The 18,229-nt window shown below is 44.5% G+C and overlaps 3 protein-coding genes across 3 annotated transcripts in view; 2 read left to right on the top strand and 1 right to left on the bottom strand.

Annotated features, from left to right (window-relative positions):
* Positions 1-293: 293 nt before the first annotated feature.
* On the bottom strand, positions 294-4,641 carry NUDT1 (nudix hydrolase 1). Its single transcript, XM_058849580.1, has 4 exons — positions 4,539-4,641; positions 3,931-4,087; positions 1,016-1,161; positions 294-803 (listed from the first exon to the last, which is right to left on the bottom strand). The coding sequence occupies exons 2-4, from the start codon at positions 4,080-4,082 to the stop codon at positions 631-633; spliced, it is 471 nt and encodes a 156-aa protein (XP_058705563.1). The 5' UTR covers positions 4,083-4,087; positions 4,539-4,641; the 3' UTR covers positions 294-630.
* MRM2 (mitochondrial rRNA methyltransferase 2) lies at positions 4,560-7,180 on the top strand. Its single transcript, XM_058849579.1, has 3 exons — positions 4,560-4,712; positions 5,370-5,641; positions 6,352-7,180. Exons 1-3 carry the CDS (start codon positions 4,675-4,677, stop codon positions 6,774-6,776), a joined length of 735 nt encoding a protein of 244 aa, XP_058705562.1. The 5' UTR covers positions 4,560-4,674; the 3' UTR covers positions 6,777-7,180.
* Positions 7,181-7,771: 591 nt separating this feature from the next.
* The window catches only part of MAD1L1 (mitotic arrest deficient 1 like 1), a 346,214-nt gene continuing 335,756 nt past the window's right edge, over positions 7,772-18,229 (top strand). The window contains exons 1-9 of the mRNA XM_058849980.1: positions 7,772-7,851; positions 8,938-9,091; positions 10,308-10,448; positions 12,161-12,340; positions 13,567-13,691; positions 14,382-14,463; positions 15,581-15,711; positions 16,842-16,956; positions 17,486-17,547. Coding sequence (XP_058705963.1) covers positions 8,942-9,091; positions 10,308-10,448; positions 12,161-12,340; positions 13,567-13,691; positions 14,382-14,463; positions 15,581-15,711; positions 16,842-16,956; positions 17,486-17,547 — 986 coding nt within the window. The 5' untranslated portion in view covers positions 7,772-7,851; positions 8,938-8,941. The remainder of the gene's footprint in view (positions 7,852-8,937; positions 9,092-10,307; positions 10,449-12,160; positions 12,341-13,566; positions 13,692-14,381; positions 14,464-15,580; positions 15,712-16,841; positions 16,957-17,485; positions 17,548-18,229) is intronic.

The following is an 18,229-nucleotide window of genomic DNA, read 5'->3' as shown; positions in this document are numbered from 1 at the left end:
TCCTGCTCCTGCCCTGGGACAAAGCCTGCAGCCCTAGGGGATGGCACTTTGCAACAGGAACTTGCTGGAAGTTGAATTTCTTCAGAATATTTTTACCTGAAATGCTCAAATAGTTTGACTTCACAGCAGGAACTGCAACAGTGAAAGCTGGGCTGAAACAGGACTGTACATCTACCTCTGCCTTGTGTTTTTCTTAACTCCCAAAACCTCACACTGCCTTCAGCTGGAGGATCCTGAAGGAATCTCTGGTTTGAACTTTTGAAAAGGCTTTCACATACCATTACAACACCACATGCTTCTACTAAAAAAGTATTTTTAATAATAAAAAAAATAAAAAAATTCCACCCATGAGAGAAAATTAAGTCACTGAAAAGGGTTAACACTTCAAGTTTTTAATAGTTGTGATCACATAACCACTAAAGCCTACCACAACCAGGGACTTCACAGCATGGAAAATCTTGTTACTTTTATTTCTGCTCTAAGAAACCCCCTTACTTTCCTTACTTTGCAGTGACCTGGAAAATAAGTCTAGTCTTCTGGAGAGCTGAGCAAGGAGACCCTCATAAGTCATACTCAGGCTGCTGTAGCCCAATGTGGGCAGCAGCATGTGGGCTGAATGCTTCTGCTTTCTCAAACTTCTTCCACTTCTTCCAGGCTGTGCTCCAGGATGGTGTCTTGTCCCTGGAACTTAAAATAGCCACGAAACAACTTTCTCTGAAGCACGAGGGGAAACCAATAGCTGTCATCTGGCCACATGTGATGGAATGGCACCTCGTCCAGCTGAAACCACTGGGGCCGCATTTCTGGTGGCAGAAAACAAAAGAACTTTGCATGGGACTTTCTCATGGATTTTTGCTGCCTACACTGTGAATATTGGTCAAGAAGCAGCTTCCCTCTACAGGCCAGCTGCCTTCCTTCTGGGAGGCATTTTAGCATGAACAGTTCTCCATTTCATAAGGGCAATGCTGTCTCAGGAGCGCATGCACATCCTTCCTTTCCCCACACAGCCACCTACCCTCGCTTTCTGTTGGCTCTCCATGAAAGTCATCTGCCCGGAAAATGTGAACATCCATGAGCTCAGAGTTGCCTACAAATTCAAATGTGATCTGACCCATCTTCTGCAAGGTGTCCACAGTCAGTCCACTCTCCTCCAGGAGCTCTCTGAACAAGGAAAAGATTTCTTACATAAAAGTGAGCTTTGGGAGGACAAAAATGCAGTCATTAACTTCACTCACACATTCAAAACCCTTCCAGTGAACCAAAGGAGAAGGTTTTGATAGCACAACAGAGCAGGCCTCACCACCACAGTGGAGCCAGGTCAGGTGGGATCCTGTGATATTTCAGGCTCCTGAGCCTGGAAGGAAGACACTCTTTGTTGGAAGGGGAAGATTCAGGAAAATTGATCATTTAGTATAACTTAGTCCTTGCAACAGGTAATCTTCCCTGAGGTGAGAAGTGGGTCTGTGAAGTCATGTGACTGGGTGTGGCTTTAGAACTCCAAGATACACTTCATTTAGACAGGCTTTGCCAAGTTCAAGCTAAATCTTTTAGGATTGTGGCGAAGCAGGTCATGAACACCAGAAAGAACATCTATACCTGCTACACAATCAGCTACTTCTGAGGCAAACTGAAGTAAGCCAAGCTTACTTAAATTTCACACTCCGTAACACCATTTGCAGGCAGGAGATTGTGCAGAAGGAATTCTGATTCCCATTCAAAGGGAGTGTAAAAAACACAAAGCAATTGTGCAAACTTTGCCTTTCCGCTCCTTAGAAGCATGTTGAGCATAACGAGAGGCCAGAAGGCAAGACTTTTAAGAGCACTTGGAAGCTGTGCCAGCTCTTTTCCACGCACCACCATGCACAGCTACTTGAAGCACATTCAATTATTTCCTCTCTTTATGCTCTGTGCTCAGGGTTTTTTTAGTTTTACCTCCCTCTAACAGAAGCAGCACAGCTTGAAGTTAGTCATGGTTTTTCTAATGTATCAAAATAAGGAATACTCTGAAATTGTGTATCTTTAGTTATAGTTAATAATTAATGTAGTTGCCTATTTGGCAGTAACAACAATTTTAAAATGTAATGGAAATGATTTTTAGGCTCCAGCTTTCTCTGGCATTGATTTCATGGACCCCATCTTTCAAAATTATACTTCAACTTAATGTCTTGGCTAATTTTACTTTATCTTCTGAGAAGCTATCTATGTCTAAAATGGAGGCAGTTTTTTCAGCAATGACTAAAAGCCTCCTTTTACAGGCACTGATAATTGAACAACGAAGTACAACACTGCTACAGTTCTCCAGGCAATTTATCCATCAACTGCTTGGCTCTGTCTGTAGCAAGTGGAAACATTACATGTAGCAAACTAGAAATAACTCATTCACTAAATGCTCCCCTTACAAGATGTGCCACTGAGGAGCTGCCCAGCTGTTCATGGGAATGTGCTGTACCCTACTACCAGTATCTTACTGGTACTGGGAACTTTTGTTCATGTTTTGGCTTAAAATTTAACTACCTGTGCAGAGAGGACACTTCACACCTGCTGCCTCTGCCACCCCAGCTGAGACAGAGCAACGTGGAAAGAAGCACAACCTCGGACCTCCGCTCCCAGTGCAGAGTGGAAGCGGTACAAGGGAAGTTTGATTTGGACTGTGTGACTGCTTCCTGCAGCAGAGCTGTGCCCTGAGGCAGCGCTGCAGCATGGCCAGCTGCTCCTGGCTTTGGGGACAGGTTCCTGGCCAGCTGACCTCAGCTGAACTGGTTGTGTCATTCCGGAGTAAACTGCAAGGCAGAGGGATGGGGACAGTCCCCAGCAGCAGGTGCTGCCTGTGCAGTGGCACATTGCATTTGGATTGAGGAAAATTTTTGCACTTGACATCTTGTGTGAACAGAAGTTCTAGTCTCAAACTCAGGGCCAGCACAGGTAAACACACCAAGGAAATCAAAAGCTACATTAAACCATTAGATTTACCCCTCAGCCAGTGGCAGGTAAGTCTAGCAAATGTTAAGTGGCAAAACTTATGTCGCTCCCTCCACTCAGGGATGATAAATTGCACAAAAATCCATGATGAAGTATCAGGTACGTTAAGGCCATGGGCTGCTGGGAGCACATCTGCACAGAGACCCTTCTGTCCCTGTGCCCAGCTCACCGCAGAGCCCGGGCGGTTGTGCTGGCACAGCTGAGGAGGCTGTTGAGGGCAGAAGCTGTTGGGAACCAGCTCAGCACCCCACGATTGAGCTTCCTGCAGGTGCAAGGGCAGCTTTGGGCATGTATCAGAGACTGAGGAGATGGCAAAGTGTGGCTTTGTATAAGCAACATTCATGTAAAGAACAAGGTACCTAATTTTTAGAGGAGTTTAGCAATTCAGCTGTGATCTGCTACTTCATTTTAATGACCAGACAGATGAAAGAACTACAAGAAATCAGTACTAAAGGTTCAAAAATAGCACTGTGCCTTTTTACTGATGAAATTCAATTCCACAACTCAGCATTAGCATTTAAAAATGTCACCATACAATCAAATAATAAGCAGTTTGGCTAATTATTTAAATTAAATTAGCTGTAATTCTGCTATATAGCCAAAATTAAACCCTGCACCTCTCTGAAGAGTGCAAGAACCTCCATCCACCACTCAGACTCTTTAGTTTAGAGCAGAGTCCAGGAGATGAGAGAGAGGACACAGGAAGTCCCAGTTGCTCACAGACTGGATGATAGTTTAAGATTTGCAGATGACAAAGGGGGAGCAACCCTGTTTCTCTGTACATGTGGATGATCCCTCATCACCTGTGGAGCAGGTGTTCAGAGGTGGGTAACACGAGAGTGTCACTGACCAGATGAGCCGTGGTATCTTCACCTGCAGCCCACCGCCGATGTCCCAACACCTCCACCTGTGCCCCCACACCTGTCCTCGTGGCGCCGGCCCAGCCCTCACCTGCGGGCAGCCTCCTCGATGCTCTCCCCGGGCTGCACCTTCCCCCCGAAGCCGTTCCACAGCCCGGCGCCGAACCCGCGCTTCTTCATGCCCAGGAGGACGCGGGACGGCTGCAGCACCAGGACGAGGGTGAAGAGTCGGGATGTGTGCATGGCTCCTGGGAGAGGGACGAGGCGGGCACGCTGTGCCAAGGGGTCCCGGCACTCTTCGGGGGGGACCCGGGGGTGCACAGAGCCCCTCACCCCCCAAACACCCAGCATCCCTCCCCAGTGCCGGCTCCCTAACCCTGCTCCCCCAGCACCTCTCCCGATCCCTTCTTCTCTAACGCTCCCACTGACCCTTGCCCTCCTGCTACCTCAGAACCCTTTTTCCAAATCCTTGTTTCCCCAAAGCCCCCTCCCCGAATCCCTGAACCCCCAGAAACCCCTCCCCAAATCTCCGATCCGCTCTCCCTAAATCCTTGTTCCTCCTGAACTCCCTCCCTGAATCCCTTATCACCCTCAACATCCCTCCCCAAATCCTTCACTCCCTAACGGCCCTTCCCCAAATCGTTGATTCCCCATCCCAATCCCTGTCCCCCCTGCACTCCCATCCCGGGGCCCGCGCACCTCAGCCCCACTCGCGGCTTTCCCGCCCGTCTCGGTGTCACCCTCAGCCGCGGCCCGTCCCCGCTCTTCCCGCGCCGCCGCCGCCCCGCCCGCGGCCGCCGTGAGGGGAGGCGGGCCGGGGCGGGCTGAGGCGGCCATGGCGGGCGCTGGGCCCTCTGCCATTGCCGGGGGCAGGTGCGTGGTGCGGCCGCTGAGGCGATCCCGGCGCCCAGGGATGGCGGGGTGTCGTTAGTGCCTGGAGTTTCCCTCGGGAATGGGTTAATGTGCGTTTGGGGCTTTAGGTTAATGCCGTGCGGCAGTTTCGCCCTGGCAGGGACCGTGGCTCTTGGTTGCTCTGCCAGGAGCTTGCAGGAGCTCGGGCATCCCTCCGTTCCTCCGAGGGGCTCTCGGAGGCAGCATAGGACCGTGCTGGGGTCACTCTGCTTTGTCGAGTCCTTGAAACAGCAGAGCAGAAGCTGGAGTGGGATCTCTTTCCCTCCTTACCTCAGGATAACAGATGAGGCCTCATCCAAAATCTGGCCCTGGTGTTGTGTAAGACTTGATAAGTAAAGGTGCCAAAAATCTCAAATTTGGGGGCTTCTTTTTAGAATCACAGAATGGTTTGGGTTGGAAGGGACCTCTGGAGACCATCTAGCCCAGTGACCATGCCAAGGCAGGGTCACCTGGAGCGAATGGCATACGAACATGTCCAGCTGTATTTCAAATGTGTCCGGACAGGGAGACTCCACAGCCTCCCTGGGCTGCCTGTAGTGCCTGGAATTAATTACTATAGAGTCTTTTGAAATACAGAGTACTTATGTACTAGCTGGTTGACTTACCTCTTCCTGGCAGCTGTAGGCTTTGGATGAGCAGATGCCTGCACACCACGGTGAAGCTTCTGAGGAAAACTGGAGCTGAGCAGAGGTGGTTGGAGCGGCACTTGAAGGATCCCTTTGTCAAGGCAGCGAAGCAGCAGCATTACCGTTGCCGAAGTGCCTTCAAGTTGCTGGAAATTGATAACAAGCTCCGTGTACTTCGTCCAGGACTTGCTGTTCTTGACTGTGGAGCAGCACCTGGTGCTTGGAGCCAGGTTGCTGTAGAGAGGGTCAATGCCTTAGGTACTGGTAAGTGCAATTTTCTGGCAGGCAAGATGGGGATGATAGTCCTCTTGAACTGTGTGAGAAATCCGCGAAATACTACGGGGTCTAAATCAAAATACTATGAAACCAAGGAAGTATTATGATGGTAACAGTATGGGGAGGGGACATGGGTACTGGCGAGTGCCAGAGTCAGTGATAAAAACATGAAGGGGTGAGCCTAGTATGTCTTCATACAGAGAAATTGTGTTTATGAAATAAAACGTACCGTGTGGTGCTAGTGTTCTAATTAGCTGTTGTGGGGAAGATCCCTTTATCCAGTTCTGATCTTGGTGTGACCTCCAGCAATTACTTTGGCTTATTTGAAATATTATTTCCCTTCTCAAAAAATAGAAGCAACTGTTGTGCACGGTTTATTTGAAGGGTGAAGGCATTGATGTTTATAAAATGAGGTGTTACCATCTGCACCATTATCCAGGGTTTCTGGACTGTCAGCCTGGAAAGAGTAGCAGAAAACCAAGAAAAATTCCCCTTGTTTATCCAAAGTAGCTGAGCTTTTGTCTTGAATGGATGAGCTTATGGCAAACCCTCCACCCAGATGCACCCAGGAAACTTCCAGGGGACGAGAAGGCAGCTGTGGCAGGTGGTGGGTTTTGTCTGTTGACTGGCACAGAGCTTGTGCATGTGCAGGTTTTTGCAGCCTCTCTGAGCATTCCCTGTGTCATTGATCCTTACAGATCCTGCTGTCCCCACTGGCTTTGTGCTTGGCGTTGACCTGCTGCGGATTTCTCCTCTGCAAGGAGCGGTTTTCCTGTCCCAGACGGACATTGCAGACCCCAGCACGCTGAGGGCAATCCAGAGCCTGCTTCCCTTGGGGAAGGCAGATGTCATCCTGAGTGACATGGCACCCAACGCCACAGGCATTAAAGAACTGGATCATCAGAAGCTGGTCAGTCTGTGTTTGAGCCTTCTGGATATATCCCAACACATTTTAAAGCCAAAAGGAACAATGCTCTGTAAATTCTGGGATGGATCTGAGGCCCGTCTTCTGCAAAACAGACTGAAGGAACAGTTCCAGGATGTGAGAACTATAAAGCCTGAGGCCAGCCGGAAGGACTCTGCGGAATCTTATTACTTGGCAAGGCTGTACAGAGGGAAATGAAAGTCAAGGACTGCAGATTCTCTGACATTGATTGGAAATCTCAGTTTAGTGGGTGTTTAAAGGAAAATCCCACCATTAAGACCCTGGGAAAATTTGCTACTCTTCTTTAAGTCCATAAGGCTTTTCAAATACTTGTGGACAAAATGGTTGGGAATGGAGAGGAATAATCTGAAAGGCAAACTCTGGAGTAATGGAAATGAAAATAAAATGCTGATTTTATGAGTTTTTAATATGTGCCTGAAAATCATTGCACTGTTAGTGCTGTCATACATGAGATTAACCATGGAGGTGATTGTTAGGACATAAGGGAACAGCAAAGGAGCCAAATTTGAGCCAATTCAATGCCTTTTAGAAGCTGGTGTGATTTATTAGCACAGGTAAAACCAGCAAATGTTTCTGTGCACATCAGGATCTGCATCCTCATGCGGGATGTGTAGCACAGCCGTGTGAGAGGCATGGCTGACATGGGAATGTTCAGCCCCATGGCTCTGCTGCTTCTCCTACAGACACAGGTTATATTTAGGAATTGCTGCTTCCTGGCACTCATAAATCCAGTCAGTGGCAGTGGGACAGGGTCATGGCTGTGCATTTCACCTCCCCTGCTTTTTAGCTGTGACCAGTGGTGTTTCTTAGGCAAAAAGACAAGATGTTCCGAAGATCCCAGTAGGGAGAATGACTGAATTGCCGGAAATCTGTTTGCACAAACAAATTTAGCTGCTGCCTTATCTGAAAGTGACAAATTTTATATTAAATAGTGCTTTTATCAGGCTGACTGTGGCATGAGTTATATTAGTGGCTATTTCTAAGACTCCCAGGCCTTTCTCATCATCAGCAGCTCATTTGGGGCTGCTGACTCGATCCGTGCCGGGGCAGGAGGGCGCGGGGCGGTTTTTGGGGGAGCAGGCCGAGCTCCAAGCTTCATCCCGCCTTGTCGGGGCATTACGGTAGCGCGCGGAGTGCTGCGCGCATAATGCCGCCATTACGGCTGCCGGCGCCGCCGTTCTCGCGAGAGGCGGGCGCGGAGTTCCCGCGAGATCCCGTGGTGAGGAGGGAGATCCAAGCGGGGCGAGCGGCGGTGAGCGCTGCGGGAGTGACGGGGAAGGGGCAAGGACGGGGGGAACCGGGGGAGCAGGAGGGCTCCGGCCGCGCCCGTCCCGCCCCGCTCTTACCCCGGGGATTGTGCGGGCGGACCCCTCGCTGCCCGGAGCTGCTCCGTGCCCGCCGAGGCCGTTGTCGGTGTGCGCTGCCCGCCGCGGGTCCCTGCGTGCCCCGAGGGAGCCTTGGCCACGGGGGTTTCTGAACCGGACCGGGTCACACATCTAAGTGTCATCCTAATTGTTAGTAGGGTTGAGAACGGGCTTGCTGTTGGGCAGGTGCGTTTGGTACTCCAGGGCTCAGTTTGGGTTTTGGCCGATCTGTTGCTTTGCGCCGCTCATTCACCTCCGCGTCGTGCCGCTGTAAATCCAAACAAGAGCTGCTGTGTGACCCCGGGGGTGCAGGAGCCCGGAGGCAGCCCCGCTCTCTGCCCGTGGTACAAGCCATGTGCATGCTCTGGCTGCCTTTCCTGCTCCTGGACCTTTCCCGGTGTTGCTGGTGAGCGTGCAGTCACTGGAGTTCTCACCTGAGGCTTCCTGAAATCTCCTGGGAAACCTTGCAGGCTTTTCTGAGCTCCAGGCTTGGTTTATCTTTGGCCTTTTAGTTAGTACCCGTCTGATGGGAAGGAAGAGCTGCATCTCATTATATGGATGATGAGATGCAGTTTCCCTTATACAAGTGGACTTGGGAGGACTTGTTATTGGGAATTAGAGTCCAAAGTGCTTCTGGGAAACCAGAAATACGCTGTGTAGCAGGAAGGCTTTGCAGCTATTCTGGAGTTAGTTCTGCTCCCATCAGCTTCAAAATTTGTGGGAACAACAATAAGTTTGGTTTGGTCAGTGAAGAAAAGGCTGTATTGCATCTTTATCTCATTTCAGAGAAAATTACAACTTCAGCCTGGGTGGGGTCATGTTTTCTGTGGATCCCAGCAGTGATTTGCAGATTGATTTTACCCTGTGAATTGGAAGATCTTGTGTTTAGTGTTTTCTCAGGGCAGTGATGGATCCTTCTTTAGCAGAGCAGCTTGTTCTGAGTGTTTTTCTGATGATTTTCTGTCCATTTCCAGAGCCATGGAGGACTTGGAAAATAATACCACTGTCTTCTCCACCCTGAGATCCCTCAATAACTTCATTTCACAGCGTATGGAGGGGGTGTCTGGGCTGGCTACACCAGTATCATCTCAGAGCTCCTTACAGATGCAGTACCAGCAGAGGATGCAGGTGAGGAGTCCTCATCTTGGTGATTCCTGCAGTATCACTTCAGTCTGGTCCTGTGCTCCTTTTGATTCCAGGAGTTGGTTCATTCAGGTCTGACTGTTCTTTCTGAAATTGACACAAACTCAATGAAGGAAGCTTGCTGTCACCATTCCAGAATCCTTTCCAAAACATATTTGATTTGTTTTTACAGTGTCAGACAGATTGATTTCTATTTTGTAAAAGTTTAGGAAAAGTCCTTTGAATTTATTCCCTGCTAGTTGTATCTGTGTACCACCTCAGGAAATTAAATTTTGAGTTGTTTACATATTGATGAACAAAGGAGCTTTATATCTTAACATTTTTCTAGTAAGATACTTTGTTACCTTTTTCCAGGCTTTGCCTGGACATATCCAGGAGACCTGCATTGACCTGTGGCTTTGATATAAAAACCAGTTGTGCTTTCTTACCCACCTCTGTTTGTATCCACCTGGGTTATTTACTTTTTTAAATTCTGTTAGCTGCTTCAGGCTCATAATGCATAAAGTAAATTGACATCTTAGATCCCAGGGACTGTTTATTAGGCTGGAATGAAGTTTCTCTATTCTGTATCTTAATATAATTTCTATTTCAGCCTCTAAGTACAAAATAAGTTTGCTGTTTTTAATGTAAATCTGCTTTGCATTTGGAATGCTGACAAAAATTTAAGCTTTTTCTGTCTGTGCTACATCTCTGGTGGCAGCAGTATTTGCAGGAGGCTCTCTCTGGTTAGAGTCTCCACTGACTGTGTTGGATGTACATCACCAGGATGTGAGCAGTTCTGTTAGTATTGTCTGTGCTCTCAGGTTATTTGAATGAAAAAATGAAGTATAATATTGTAGAGGTTGTAGAAGAAGCCATTATGTTTTACTGGGAGCATGACCTATACTTCTTGGGCTTGGGGAGTTCATAAATAGCTTTTTAGATAGAGAAGTAGATTTGTCAAACTGCATCTAGAGATCGAGAAATTATGACTTAAAAACTGTGAATTAATTTCTTTCCAATTCACCTTGGTTTGATGTGGGTTTCTGAGCGTGGTGTTGATCTCTTAGTTTCCCCATCCGCAGCTGGTGTGAGAGGTACCACAAATGTGGTGATAATTTGTAAAATGGGAAGTCAAAGTCAGCTGAGCAGTACAGGGTGTGATGATACTGTTGTGCTGTTAATGGTGTGCAATGTCCCTTTTCACATGTGAACTGGCCAGCTGGAGGAACAAGCTGGGCAGATCCACTCCAAATCCCAGCTGCTGCAGGTGGAACGGGAGAAGATGCAGATGGAGCTGAGCCACAAACGAGCTCGCATTGAGCTGGAGAAGGCAGCTAATACCAACGCCAGGAACTATGAGGTGAGTGGCATGTCTGCTTGGGAGCACTGGCCTGAGCCAGAGCACATGGAGAGCATTTACATCAGTGCTTTGGTTTGGTTCAGGGATGTGCTTTGGTTTGCACTGATCTGTCTCAGAACACTGTGTGTAGTTTCTCTTTCTTTAGAGTTAAACTAAACTGAAAGGTGCACTTCAGGAGCAAGCCTGGTGTTCTCCAACTGCTAATGGACACTCTTCAGAGCAGGACTTCAGTGAATCTGGAATGCATTTATTGTGTTTGCACTTACTGCAGGTGTGAGTGTCAGATTGCCAGCACATCTACAGAACTGCTCTGCAGGTCCCCTCTCAGTGCACTGCACTAACTTGCTAGTGTGCACAAGAGTGTGAACTTGAAGCTTTCTTAAATTCACAGACTCATGATCTAAGCACTGGATTCTATTAGCTTAGCAGTGAAGTTGTCATGGGTAGCAGTAACAAAAGGGATTTGTTATTTGTTTCTCCCAGAAGTATTTAATCATTTTTCTCCTAGAGGATTTTAAACTTCTGCTGGCACAATTGCAAGCATTTGGTTTGTGTGGCTATAATTAATTGGAATGGCATCAGTGCCAGCCATGCAATGTCATGCAAGAGAGCCTGCACTGATAAAACAGTGAGCCTCACTCAGGGACTAATAGCTTTTATTGGGTTCTGCTTTTCTGCCCACATGTGTTTGCTTAACGATGTTACTGAAATAAGCTGTGGATCAGTGGCTTTTGTAGCATAATAAAAGTCTTCTATGTGGGTGATTATTGAAAAAGAAATCTGTAAAAAATAATAAGTATGTTTTGTTGTATTTTATGAGGGTGACAGATTTAGTGTGTGGTTGTGAAATAGGGAGTCTGTGACTAAATTCCTCCTTCCTCTGAAGTCAGGTGATGTGGGGTTAACCCAGGAAGAGTTCAAAGTGGAATGTAGCTGAGTCAGTCACAAAAACCCTTGAAATACTGGTACAAAAAAAGGGAGCAGCATTAATCCAGCACTGTGGTAATTACCCTGCTCAGATTCTGTGTTTTTTCTGAGTCATGTGGATAAAGGTTTTAGGAACCTCACATTGCTTTGCATAATCCTTGCTTACTATGCAAATCCATGTCTCCAGTTGCTTTGATTAGCAAAGCAATTTACTATGCATTTTTTCAGTAAGTATCAATCAATTTGTTGTAGGAATAAATTGAAATGGTATGTGAAAGGTTGCCAGACTGCAAAAACATTTATTCTATTAGTTGATAATATTTTCTTTTAAATGGCCTCAATTCCAGAAGTTACAGAGGGAAGTTTGTGTTATTAACCCAGCTGTTGAGGTCTGAATTTCTCAAAGTCAATTTACTGTGTGTGGGTCAGCTTTAAATTGGAGATTCAATGTTTTCATCTTTGATCTGCTAGAGAGTGTGCAGTGGAGTCTGTGAAGCCACATCTGTATTCTCACAGTCATGTCTTAGTGTAAGAGATTTGAAAGATGTGGTCTCTTAATTTTCCAGCTGCATTTCCCATGGTAATTCCTTGGGTAATTCTGTTGAGTTGCTGTTGATAAGATTTTTGCCCTTGCTGGGTTAAAGCTGTGGTCTGAGTAACTTTGCTTCATGATGAAACAATTACCATTGGTGACCATGGTAATGAGGAATGAGGACAAAAGAAGGAAAAATGGCTTCACCTTTCTCCTGCTTTCTTCTTAAGTCTCTGTTTTTTCCCTTGGCCAGCGAGAGGCCGACCGTAACCAGGAGCTGCTCACACGCATAAAACAGTACCAGGAAAGGGAAACAGAGGCTGAAAATAAACTGAAAGAACAAATGGAGATGAACAAATCTTACAAGAAGAGCATGGAGACAATGAGTAAGAAGATGCAAGAGAAGGACAGCAAATTAGCTGAAGCTAATGAAGTAAGAACAGAGTAATTTTTAATCCATCCATACCTTCAGGTGACTTTGCAGTTCTTGTGACTTGAAAATGCCCTTTTTGATTAAAAAAAACCCTTAAACAAAATAACTGGAACATTGTGTTCATCACCTGGAAATGAATGAACCCTGGTGGTGTGTGTCTTTTCTGTCAAAGTTTACAACCAAACTAAGCCCAGACACAAGTAAGCAGGTCAGACGGAGAAGAGATTTCTTGAACAAGCTGATACGGAGAAGGAGAAAGAAAGTGTGAGGCAACATCCAGCATCTGGGTTCAGAAGTGTGAAGAAAGGGACAGTGAAGGAGGAGATGATATGGGAAGGTGTTCAGGGAAGTCAGGAGCGTGGTAGAGTGGATGAACCAAATGTGTCCTCCTGAAGTGTCTTAAATGCCTATGTATTCTACTGCAGAATGAATGCATGGTAGTTTCACTATATTTGGATGCCCAGACCATTTTCTCAACTCTCAATCTTCTCAGGTATCATTATAGTTAGGTTCAGCTATTTAATTGGTAACTTACCTGTTTAATTTGGTTTCTTGCACCAGTTGTTGATCAGCAATCACTAAGTCCTTAAGCCCTGCTCCTGCCTAGGTGTCACTGGAAATGTGGCAGTGTGACAGAGCAGGTAAACAGATTTAATGTTCCAGTTTTCAGTGATTAAAACCAGGGGGACAGTGATGGTCCATAAGAGAAACTAAACGCACCTAAAAGATGTGTGGTGCAGTTGTGTCTATATTCTTTTATTTCTATCAGTATCAAGATGAGAGCCCTACCTATCTCTCTGTCTAGAAGACACACTACATATGTAATGTTTTGAGATATTTCTCTCTTTCTCTGTTACAGGGAGCTGAGCAATGGCTATTGGAAACAAACCTGTGAGCTTTTCTTTAGAGTTAATATATTTAGAAAAAAACACCATCTAATTCTAAAGTTTGATATTTTTCGTGCCAGTTTGAGGTCACCCATTTAAGAGATAATGTAAATGACAATTTGGATGGCAAATGAAAGTACAAAATTATTTTCTCTTGCATTTGTTTGAGGTAGGTTTGCAGGTCTGAAGGTTTACAGGAGTGTGGGATTGTTTCTAAGGTTGCATTAGTACTTTTTAGTTGCAAATTATTTCTATCACCGTCCATAATGTCTGGCTTGGGGAATCACAGCCTTGTGTGTTTATTTTTTTTTTTTTCTTTTTTTTCCCCCATTAATTCAGACAATCACTGTATTGAAAGGGAAAATATCAGAGCTGCAATGGAATATAATGAACCAAGAGATGCAGATGACAAGCCAAGATTCTCAGAAGCAGGAACTGATGGAACAGCTGGATGTTGAAAAAAAGTAAGCAAGGGATGAATGACTGTAGGGAGAAAAAGGCAAACAGAACTTCAGTCTTGTGCAGCTGTCATCACTCAGAAAACTTTCAACAGCGTTTGATTTCTGCTCTTCAAAGGAGTCCTTTGATCTGGGTGTGCAGGTTGTAACTGTTGTTTGAAACCATCTCTGAGGTGCAATTTTAATTGTACCTTGAGGAAAAAAACCCACAAACTCGAGCTTTAAGTCTCACTGATATTCTGTGTTCCTGGTGGAGAGTTAACAGAAGGCACGTGAGTGGGAAAGGCTGAGCTGAACTTCATAGACTGAACAGAGCAAAAATATCAAACCTTAAATCATAGTGGAGGGGTAATTGAAAATTACGAGTATGTTTTTCCTTGCTTACTAACTTCAGCTCTTCAGTTTCAAAGTTGTGAAGTTTTGTTCACTCTGTGTATTTGTTGTTCTCAGAGTTAAAGTGGCTTGATTTTTTTGTATTTTTCTCAATATCCTTCTTTTTATTAAAATGAATGGATATTTTTGTCCCTAAATTAGAGGGAGCTGATAGAAGCACAAGACTGAAAGAGAAAATGAGTAAGAGTAACATTTAGTTTATTAGTGCAGTTTGACTCTGTTGGTTAGAGGCTTCTGAAGGTGGGTTGTTTCTGGTACCTGGTTTCTGGATGCTCAAGTGCCTCTTGTGTCTTCATCTGACAGGAAATGGCAGGAGGCAAGTCAGCAAATCCAGACACTGCAAGCAAGCCAGTCCTTACTGACAGAATATGAACAGAAGATTAAGGTAAGAAACTTTGTGACCTATATAAAGCTTTAGATTTTAATTCCTCCAGTGGAAGAACAGAGTGCTGCTTTTTAAAAAACTGGCTGTTGCAGAAATAAAAGGTTAGTTTGTCATTTAAGTACCTGAGCTGGTTGCTAGCAAGGGTTGAGCTTGGGTGGACCAGACTATATACAATTAGCTGTAACATGACACTTTGTTGTATCAACTGACTAAAAAAAGCATACTTTCTCTATAGAAAGGTGATTTATGTCCTTTTGCAGTGCTCTGGAGGAATACTCTTTTTGGTCTTGTGCCACAGCACAAATTTGCTCTGCAAAGGACTGCATCTAGAGTGATCTTTTTTCAAATGGTGTGTGATGAGCCCTGCAGCTACAGTTATTTTCTGCTTCCCAGAAAATCCTTCCTCTGCAGTTGTGTTCAGAAAGTGCAATTAATTTTAAATCTTTCAAAACTATACTAACTTAAATGTCAGTATAGAGATGCTTTCTGAGCACATAGGTTGGTGGGAGTGTATCTTTTTCATTTGTTTTGTCTTTCTGGCAGAGAGTGGAGAGTTACTTTGGTTTGAGCAGTGCTGACAGTGGCATTGCCTTGCTGTAAAACCAACCTGACTGCCAGCAAGAGGAGATGGTCTCTATTGAAACAAAGGGATAGAAAACAGGATATAAATATGCAACACAGTCCTAAATAATTTGTTTCTTTTAGTGGAGAACACCCCAACATTTACCATAACACTGAAATGCACATTTGTGTTTCTTTCTGTACCTAATTCTTGCAGGCCATTCAACTGCTTCCCTCTGCACTTCAGTGATGGAGGCATAGCGGACAAGGAAATCATAGATTTGTTTCAGTTGATAGAAGAGGGTCATTTTAATGAGTAACTGAGGGTTTTTTTTTGTTAAGAACTTGGACTAAGCAAGTGTAGAAAGAAGACACCAGCCCAGGTATTAAAAGTGCAACAAGAGTCATCCCTGCTTTGAGCATTGATTGGACCACATGACCTCCTGAGTTCCCTTCCAACTTCATTCAAGTCCTTGATTTGAGCTTAAAATGCAGAATTCATCTTACAAATTCCAACTTACTCGTTGTTGTCCTGTTCCCATCCCATGTTTTCCAGGATCTGGAGCAGAAGCTGTCCCAGCAGGAACATGATGCTCTAATTGTCAAGAACATGAAGACAGAACTGGCTCGTTTCCCAAAAATGGAGCGTGAATTGCGCCAGCTCAGGGAGGAAAACGCCTACTTCAGGTGAAGGAAGGGTTCAGTTGTTGAGGGTTGTGTTCTGTACATGCTACAGCTGCACTGTCTGCACATTCACATCCCTCTTCAGGGCTTCCACATGGAAAAGCTCAGAAGGAAATATTTCATATAAATACTGCTTACAAATTGAGCAGTGCTGTGGTGATAACTAGATGAGAGGATCTGACAAGATCTGAGGAACCTTCTTGAACACAGGAGCCACACACAATGTACATTGATTGTTCTGGGTGGTGATTTTGGTTTGTTAGAACAAAATTCAGTGTTTAAAGGTAGTGATGAACTCCATGCAACTTGAGGAAAGAATTTCCTGTAGAGAAAAGAGGTAGCTGAATGTTTCTTTAATAACTGGTTTTGCTTAGCTATTGTTACCACTGTTTTAAAGGCCTGTTGTTCTGGCATAATGTTTAGAAAGTGTCTTGTTTAAATTTCTACAGCACTCTGATATAGGGGGTAGGCTTTCTGGATTGTCAAAGTGGCAATCAGTTTGGAAAACTAAATTAAATGTGATGTGTAATTAAATGTTAAAGTGTTGAAGGTTTTTTTTTTTTGTTGTTGTTGTTTCTTTTTTAAAAATTACGCAAGTCATCTTGCCAGCTTTTTCTTTTTTTAAAATTAAGTCATTTTCCTAGGTTTTGGTCTTGTAATTATTTCATTATAATTTTAAATTGTTTATCTTGGATTTGTTCCTCATGCTTGTTTTTCTACACTGAAACATACCAACAGATTAAAGGTCATTTGTTTTTGTACAGTTTTATTTCACCCTTGTGCACCTCTGTTGAGGTAAAACCAAGTAGTGTTCCAAAGCCCAGGTCTGTACTGCTTGCTGTGTTCCAGCCAGACTGAAAAGCAGAGTTTGGAGTCTTTTGTTACCCTTGTTTTGACAAATACAGACACAAAGCTTCAGCTTGTTTTGGCATAATTAGGATGGTATTTAGTGTTGAAAAAAAAAAAAATCAATAAAATTGAATTTTTTTTTGTAGCAGTGGCTTTGCAGTGAAGGTTATAGAAATGAGGCAGTTGAATGTCATGATTTCCTTGGGATTCCTGTATATCTGAAAGTTCCTGAAGGGGAATTGAGTTGCATGAATCTATAGTGATTGTCTGTCTCTTCACCACAGGGAAATGAAAGAAAACAATGGTTTGCTTAAAGAGGAAGTGGAAGGTCTCCAAAGAAAACTGGAACGCTATGAGAAAGTCCAATCACAGCTAGTGACCATGGAATTGGAAAATGAGGTGAGGAGCTGGGAACATCTGGTGGATGAGCAGAACAGGAGTTTCCTTTATTGCCTGTCCTGACTTTTAGGCTCTTCCTGTACTGTGTTACTTGAGACATGATACCTCCTTTAATTAATGGACTCGAACCAGGCATTCCCAAACTGGAAAGTCAGCATGAGGGGAGTTATGGCAAGGAGGGTGTAAAAGGTGAGGGGATATCTGCTGTTCAGCTGGAGATTTTGTGTAAAGAATAATCTCATCATATTGTTTATTTTAACCTTGATGTTTCTTTTTCACCTTTCTTTTGCTGGAAAGGCTTTTTCTGGCATCAGGCTCTGTCCAGACATGGTGGTGTTGAGCAGGTGTGTGGTAAGAACATTGATACCCAGGGCTGCAGAATGACAAACCAAAAGTGCCGGATAGATGAGGAAATCCACAGGAGGAGGAGGAGTGACAGTGATTTTGCGTGGAGGAATATGAGAAAACTGGAAAGTGAGCTGTTAGAACATGTGTCTATGTCTAACTGTACTTTTAATCTTTACTTTAGAAACTTCTGGGAAAATTACAAAGCTGGGAGAAACTTGACCAGAGCACTGGCTTAAATATCAGGTAAGTGCTCACAGCTCTGGAGGGAAGTAGGACTTTTAAGCCCTTTCTTCTTCTGATTGATCTCTTAAGTGTGTTGGTCATGCTTTCTTTCTCTCCCTTCTTAATGTGGAAGCTCTTCTAGTACATTTTATTATATATGAGAAGAAAATAAGATGCACACTTTTTAAATTAAGTTTGGGAACTAAGAAATATTTTTCACCAAGTCACTCTGAGGGATGTCTTTGAGGCTGCAGATCAGTTTTGAGTTCTTGAAACTTTTTTTGTATAGATGCATTTTGTTTAGTTAGAGATTCCACTTGCTTAATAAGTGAATTTCTGAGAATTTTAGATGCGCAGAGAATAGAATATATGCTACTTGTGGCAAACTGTTGTAAACATATTTCCTTTGAAATCTGGATATCAAAATTAGCTGCTAGATCATGTTGTGACTTTCTTTCCCATAAGCAGCTGAAGAAATGTTATTTTAGTCATTTGTCAAACCCACTCCCCAGTTGAGTTTTGTAACACCAGCTGGTCTGTGTGCTGGTACTTAACAGCTCCTCCTGACATCTGGAGCAATGAACCAGATTTTTTAAGGTCCCTGTGTATGTAGTATAAAATGAGCTGGAAATAGTGGAATTTCTGATAATTTTCTTTTGCTGCAGAAGGTATTCTGTGTCTATATGAATCTTCTGTGTGCCGT

Source organism: Poecile atricapillus, chromosome 14, assembly GCF_030490865.1.
Source record: "Poecile atricapillus isolate bPoeAtr1 chromosome 14, bPoeAtr1.hap1, whole genome shotgun sequence".
NCBI lineage: Eukaryota > Metazoa > Chordata > Aves > Passeriformes > Paridae > Poecile > Poecile atricapillus.
This window is presented reverse-complemented; position numbering and strand designations above follow the sequence as displayed.

Bases quoted from the DNA above. Each gene is read 5' to 3' on its own strand.
- NUDT1 (XM_058849580.1), bottom strand. From the start codon at position 4,082: ATGCACACATCCCGACTCTTCACCCTCGTCCTGGTGCTGCAGCCGTCC. The intron at 1,162-3,930 runs GTGAGGGCTGGG...TTCCTTGTTCAG, and splicing joins ATCGAGGAGGCTGCCCGCAG to AGAGCTCCTGGAGGAGAGTG. The intron at 804-1,015 runs GTAGGTGGCTGT...TTCTGCCACCAG, and splicing joins AGAGCCAACAGAAAGCGAGG to AAATGCGGCCCCAGTGGTTT.
- MRM2 (XM_058849579.1), top strand. From the start codon at position 4,675: ATGGCGGGCGCTGGGCCCTCTGCCATTGCCGGGGGCAG. The intron at 4,713-5,369 runs GTGCGTGGTGCG...TCTTCCTGGCAG, and splicing joins TCTGCCATTGCCGGGGGCAG to CTGTAGGCTTTGGATGAGCA. The intron at 5,642-6,351 runs GTAAGTGCAATT...TGATCCTTACAG, and splicing joins GGTCAATGCCTTAGGTACTG to ATCCTGCTGTCCCCACTGGC.